Here is a 7170-nt window from a genome sequence, read left to right on the forward strand (position 1 = left end):
TGACTGCTAACCAGAAGGCTGGCAGTTCAAACCCACCAGCTCACTCTGCAGAAGGGAGACAGGGCAATCTACTTCCGTAAAGATTTACTGCCTCAGAAACCAAATAGGGGGCACTATGAGTTGGAATCAGCTTGATGGCAGTGTATTTAGGGAAGAAATAATAGGAAAGAGAATGTGAGGAAAGATAGCGTCTAAAGGCTACACTTGTGACCCAGTGGAGCTATCACAATACAGCCAATTACTTCCTTTCCTGATATGAAGAATGACTGCTATGACGTCAACAGTTCTTTTCTTTTCTACCCAGTTGTAGTGTAAGTATAACACAAACAAGGAGCTTTGGTGGTTCAATGGTTAAGTGCTTGGCTGCCAACCAAAAGGTAAGCAGTTTGAACCCACCAGTCTCTTCAAGGAAGGAAGATGTGGCAGTCTGCTTCAGTAAAGATTTCAGCCTTGTAAACTAGAAGGCTGGCGGTTCAAACCCACCAGCCACTCCTCAGAAGGAAGATCGGGCAATCTACTTCCATAGTGATACTGCCTTGGAAACGCAAAAAGGGGTTGCTATGAGTCGGGTCCGACTTGATGGCACATAACAACAATAACAACAACAACAACAAATCCTACAGGGCAGTTCTACTCTGTCACAGAGTCACTACGAGTTGAAATAGACTCAACATCAGTGTATATAATACAAATATTCAAAAGGCACTCTCATCGTTCAGTAAGAATAATTGCTTTGTAGTCCTAAGGCACTTGACTGCTAAGCAGAAAGCTGGCGGTTCAAACATACCAGCCACTCCTCGGAAAGAAGGTTGGGCAATCTACTTCCGTAGTGATATCACCCCAGAAACCCAAGGAGGGGTCGCTGTAAGTGAGATCTGACTCGATGCCAAAACATAACAACAACAACAACAACATAGCTTCAAAAACTTATTTAAATGCAATTCTGATCAACCATTATAGGAATGTGGACTTTGCAGAGACCATAAAAACATAGAATTAATTAACCTGTGGAAAATTAGCTTGGAATCTGGGCTCTTCCACACAAATCTTCACAAATGTATTCTTGGTGAGCTCATCTGGTTTTGAAAATTCTCCAGGGAAAAGTTCATGGAAGTCCAAGTCCTCTGCGAGATACTCTGGTAAGGGAATATTCTGGTAGCGGGTCTGGTTAAGATTGATACAGCCAGGAGGGTGGGTATCTAAATTAGTTTGATACTTCAGCAGCCCTCTAAAATTAAAAAAAAAAAGGGGGGGGGGAGAGGATTGAAAAAAAAGGTTACAATAAGGGTACACAGTAAAAGAAAATAACCTTTTTCTTGGTAACTTTATATACTATTTTTTTCTGAAAAATATTCCTTATATATGTTATTTAGGAGAAACTGAGAAATCTTAAAATTTCTAATAAATTATTTTACTAGGGAAGGAAATGAAAATTTCTAGCCTCCCAAATAAATACCACAAATATATGGTAAGGCAGAACATATGCACTCTAACTATTCTTCAACTTGACAGCCTTTACTTCAAGTCTATGAGGCTTTCATGCAATCACATACAAGTTTTCCCTTCAATAAGCACTGTAATGATGAGTGACTGTATTATCTTCAAGCAGAAATGGAAAAGTACAGAGATCACATTTGATTTGGGTGAGACTAGATAAAACAGGCCTTGCTGGTTTAGACACAACTATTAAACAAAAATAATAACAAAAACTGGAAGCTTGCCTCCCCTACAGTCTAAAACAATTTACACCAGCAATCAGACCCTAAACCTGTTTACTTTTCTATTTCTCCATGCCACCAGAGCTCCTATAAACAGGATGACATAAATGTCTCAAAATAATGAAATCAGGCAGGAGAATCTAAACCCTGAAATCCCATTCTGAGTCTGCCTTTTCTTTTATTTTGTGACATCCTAAGACAAAGCAGCCAACATTCTGTGTTCTGTATTTCCTAATAATAAGGGGTTAGCAAGATCTAACTCATGGGCATAGCTTCAAATGATAGATTGTATAGAGCATCAAAAAGATCCCTGCTTAAAAGCAAATGTTGAAAAAGTAGAAAGGTAAGATTATGAAAAGTATTGAAAAGTTTGCTGTGTTTTATTTTCATTTTAGAGGATATAAGAAATAGTTGGCTCCCAAAATTATTTTTTTCTGGTTGGTTAAGGAGCCCTGGTGGCACAGTGGCTAAGTGCTCACCTGCTAACTAAAAGATCAGCAGTTCAAACCCACCAGCTTCTCCACAGGAGAAAGATGTGACAGTCTGCTTCCATAAAGATTACAGAAAAGAAACCCTATCTGGGCAGTTCTAGTCTGTCCTCCAAAAACCAAACCAAACTCACTGCTGTTCAGTCAGGCGGTATCACTACGGAGGTAGATTTCCTAATCTTCCTTCCAAGGAGTGCCTGGTGGGTTTGAACCTCCAGCCTTCTGGTTAGCAGTCAAATGCCTTACTTATGCTGTATGTCACAAGAGCTGTCCTACAGGGTGGCAGTTGGTCAGAATCAACTGGAAGCCATGCAACATTAAAGCATGGGGTTCAGAAACCTTCTCTCTCTCAATCTAAACACGTACTTCATGCAAATCAAGCCAGCTGGTTAAAGAAGCAGACATCAAAGAAATGGTTTAAAAGCAACAAAGGCCTGAAAATAAAGGCAGATGGTGTGTGTGAATGTGTGTTGTTTGTGGGTGTGTATGGGGTAGGGAGGTGGAAGGGGGTTGATAATAACAGAGAATCTTAACATTAGCAAAGAATGTCATTTATTCTTTCTCCTAAGTCAACCAGCAGTCTTCTGGTTAGCAGTCAAAAGCCTTAGGCACTATGCCACCAGAGCTCCTTTTTTTTTTTGGTTTAAGTCACAGTAGCACTCAGGTGGACACTGCCTTGCCATGCTAATAGTCTTTGGAATGATAAATGTTGTTACTGTACAGCACACCTCCTCAGGGCAGCCCAGTCAAATAAACAGTGTTGATGTTCTTGGCACAGAAAGTGACATAATATTCTAAAATTCTTTTGTGACCTTTATGTTAGTTTAAACTAGTCTTATGCTAAATGGTATACATTATCTCTATCTTAAAACCTCACTAAATTTCCTTTGTCCTTAGTTAATAATTGCTCCATCAAAGAAATACGGGTAAGAGAAAAGACTGGAAGACAAACAATGATAACAAACAAAAAATGACATTCATCAGTAAAGAAAAAATCAAATATGGGAGCTTGTGTTCTTTGGCTCTAACTAGGTGGTATAAAAGGAGCTCTGGTGGTGTATTGGATAAGTCATATAGCTGCTAGTCAGAAGGTCAGTGGTTCAAACCCACCAGCTGCTCTGCAGAAGGAAAATGAAGTGATCTTTCTGTAAAGATTTACAGCCTCAGAAACCCAATGGGGGTCACTATGAGTTGGAATTGACTCCATGGCATTGAGTTTGGTTTGCTTTTGGTTAAGGTAGTAAAAGATATTAAAAGGTTAACAAGGAAAGACACTGGCAGGATTTGAACTCAGTACTCAAAAGACTGTTATTGGGTACACAAGACATATGCTTGATTCTTCTAGGCTCATTTCTTTGTTTAAATTTCATAATAAACTTTAGTGGTAAAAATCGATAGCCCTATCTTGCCAGTGGATGAATACAGGCAGTCCCTGGGCTGCAAACTAGATCAGTTCCTAAGTGTGTTTTTAAGTTGAATTTGTAGGTAAGTTGGAACACGTGCATACAATTCTTCTTTATCCTTACTTTAAGTAAAGGCTTGAAACCTTTTCCATGATTCAAAGCACCTGCAGCAAGTGAAAGTAATTGTGATGAAGAATTTTTTGAAAGCAGGGGTTGGTTCAATCATTTCCAAGTAAGGATAAATTTCCATAATATTAAAGGGCAAATACAGGTTATGCATAAGTCAAATGTTCGTACCCCAGGGACTGACTGTATTTTCAGAGGATTTAAGTCATTTGACTGAGACTACACTGTCAGTCAGTAGCAGAGCTGGGGTAGAAAACCCAGTCAGTTTGATTCTAAAGTCCAAGCTGCTTAAATTGTACCTGGCTTACTTCCCTTTGCAGAATATTCTTTCTACTTTTTTGGAGAATATCCTGAAATTGAAGGCCAATGTAAGCACTGAACAAAATTTTATGGCATTACATAGTTATATATTTAGACAAGGCAGCAGTTATTTCTACCAAACCAATAATTTATGTATTTGTTATTTTCCAAATTAAATTAAGTGCAACAATTAACTGTCTCATTGTACTACTAAAAAACAAAAGTACTCACCTTCATGTTACTAGTACACAATTTTTCAAACTCTGAGAATATGTACTGTTAAAATATAGTATTTCATTTCAAATTTCATTTCAAACCCCTTAAAGTGATTTCTTTTGAAGAAGTTTGAACAGGAATGTAGACTAGGCATTATAGATACTTAGATCAATAGATTAAAAATCACTTCTCGTCTCTCTAGTCCATTCATTTCACTGTAACCACATTTGTTAAAATATGAATTATAAGTTATATATGGTTTCTGTGGTTGTTTTGAAACCGCAGTACCTTTACTTATTTCAGCTGGCATACATGTCTTTCTTAAAAGTTTAATGCGATCATCTCAAATATAAAGGAATCCTCTTTTAACAACATACAGTTCTGTATCCATCTGCCAAATTCTGATCCTCCTCCTTGCTGCAAATCACCAACCAAATATATCTGTCTTCAAATTCACTATTTTGTTAATTTAACCTTATTAATTTAAACAATATAGCTTAAAGAAGTAATAATATACTGTACTGCTGTTCAATAAACCTATCTGTGATGGTAGAAAGTTCTAAATCAGTGTTTGTCCAATATAGTAGCCATGAGTCATATGTGGCTATTGAGCACTTGGAATATGGCTAAGGTAGATAAATAATTGAATTTTAAATTTTATTTCATTTTAATTAAATAGCCACACTTCAGATCTAATGGGTATAATCAGACATGAAAGCATCAACACAATAGAGAAATAAGTAAATGCTCTATCAATGTATAATGATCTCTTGACAGCATATGAAGTAATGAACTTTAACTAGGAAATTCTGGAAAGGGCTTAAGGGAAAGGGAGGCAAGAATATGGAGATCCCAATGGTGAGAGAACAGAGGAATGGCATTCCAAGAGGAAAGTGCAGGATGAACAAAGTCACATAGCTTATTCCCAATTTAGAAGGGAGTATATCTTATTCAAGGAACCCTGGTAAGGCAATTGTTAAGCACTTAGCTGTAACCAAAAGATCAGTAGTTCAAACTCAGCCATGGGCTCCATGGTAGGAAAGACCTGGCAATCTGCTCCTGTAATGATGGCAGCATGGAAAACCCTATGGAATAGTTCTATTCTGTCATATAGGGCTACTATAAATTAGACTTGACTTGATAGCACCTAGCCATAAAATAGCATGCCTTATGCATTTAGAAATTCCTTCATGTGTCCATGCTGTTGTAGTTAGCCGTCATCCAATCAATTCATGGTAACTCCATTTGTGAGAGTATAACTGCTCCACAGGATTTCCAAGGCTGTGATCTTTCAAAAGGCCTGTCTCCTGAAGTGCTTCTGAGTGGGTTCAAACTGCCAACATTCTGATTAATAGTTGAGTGCTTAATCATTTAGGCCACCCATGGATTACATTCTGTGTCTATACTGACTGCCAAATACTACTTGCTCTCCAGCAAGTTTCTTGCACATAGTATACCTCAAATGTGTTTTTAGTGAATTAATTTTAAAAGCAAATAATGCTTATATAATTAGTTTTAAGGTAGCAAGTGAATCTAGGAGTCAAATAAAAGAGAGTATTCTTGCATTTATTGCTATACCTTTCTAATTATTAAATAATATGAAACTGAAAAACAGGAAGGAAGAAAGATGCTAGTGAACAGTAAATAGAACTTTGCCAAGTTATGCCAGTGATACGGTAGGGGGCTGGGGAAAGTATAAAGTTAGGTGAGAGCAAGAATGTTCACCGCTTTTTTTTTTTTTAGGTTGTGTTAGATTACATTCTGAGAAAGAAATGCTGAGGTATCTGTGGAACATCTAGTACTCTCCTATCATGAGAAATGAAGGACTTTATGATTTATCAAATACAAGTCTGTGGATGCTGCAGTTCTTTGCATTCATGGAATCTTAAGATGTGCTTTCACCATTCAAAAGTATTTCAAAATTATAATGTCTTTCTTCTTTTTCTTTTTCTTCAAGAGGCATTAAAATTACACTATGGTTTTTAGAAAAGTTTCTGGCTGTGGAAAAGTCATAGAAAATAATACAGAAAAAAGGACAAAATCTTATTAGGTTACACCGTACACATCATAAAAATGACTTTACAGCAAAAGTTAAATATTATAAAATACCATACCTGCCAAGGAGCTAAAGGGACAAGGAGGCCACATCTTCTGACCTCCTCTAACACCACAAGGGAAAGACAGAATCACCATCAGTAGCCCAAGGCCTCCTATTCCTGCCAGGCCAGAAGTGCTGCCTCCCGCCAGCCCTTTCACCAACCCTAACACCAGCTGTTCCTCCCACAGCACCCACCACCTCTCTGCTGAGTTCAAGGATTTGATGCATGGCCACACAAAACTCACAGATTATGGGGTTTATGAGAGAAGCAACAAGATAAAATTCAAGTTCAGGAACATGCTCAGTCTCTCTCAGCCCAACATCTCTCAGCTGACAGTCTCTTTCAGTCTCTCTCCCACCAGTGCATGTCTCTTGCACCTCTCTCTCAGCAGTGTGTGTCTCTTACATCTCTCTCTCAGCAAGCGCATGTCTCTCAGGAGTGTGTTTCTCTAGCAGCATGTCTTTCTCAGCCAGCAGTCAGAGAGATTCTTTCTGCCTCTAGGAGGGCTCCTTTTGAGCCTGGCAGAGTGGCCAAACCAACCAATCCCAGCATCAGAATTCTATACACCTTGAGAGAGCGCAAACTTCCCAGCAAATTACTTTGTGCTGCTCTCAACAGAAATACTCCAGGTGGATAACTAATAATCAGGGGCTACTCAGTTGCTCACTGCAAATTCCACCACAGAGTTTACAAAGACTTATGGCTAAAATAAAACAAAGGAGAAGAACCACATGATCATATCAATTGATGAAGAAAAGGCATTTGATAAAATCCAACACCCATTTATGATCAAAACTCTCAGCAAAATAGGAATAGAAGG

General features: G+C 38.2%; 1 protein-coding gene across 1 annotated transcript in view; it reads right to left on the minus strand.

Moving 5' to 3' along the window:
- The window catches only part of NOX4 (NADPH oxidase 4), a 236498-nt gene that overhangs the window by 103062 nt on the left and 126266 nt on the right, over nt 1-7170 (minus strand). The window contains exon 9 of the mRNA XM_007938086.1: nt 1006-1228. Coding sequence (XP_007936277.1) covers nt 1006-1228 — 223 coding nt within the window. The remainder of the gene's footprint in view (nt 1-1005; nt 1229-7170) is intronic.

Source organism: Orycteropus afer, unplaced genomic scaffold, assembly GCF_000298275.1.
Source record: "Orycteropus afer afer isolate SDZICR_OR568_19922 unplaced genomic scaffold, OryAfe1.0 scaffold00047, whole genome shotgun sequence".
Lineage (NCBI taxonomy): Eukaryota > Metazoa > Chordata > Mammalia > Tubulidentata > Orycteropodidae > Orycteropus > Orycteropus afer.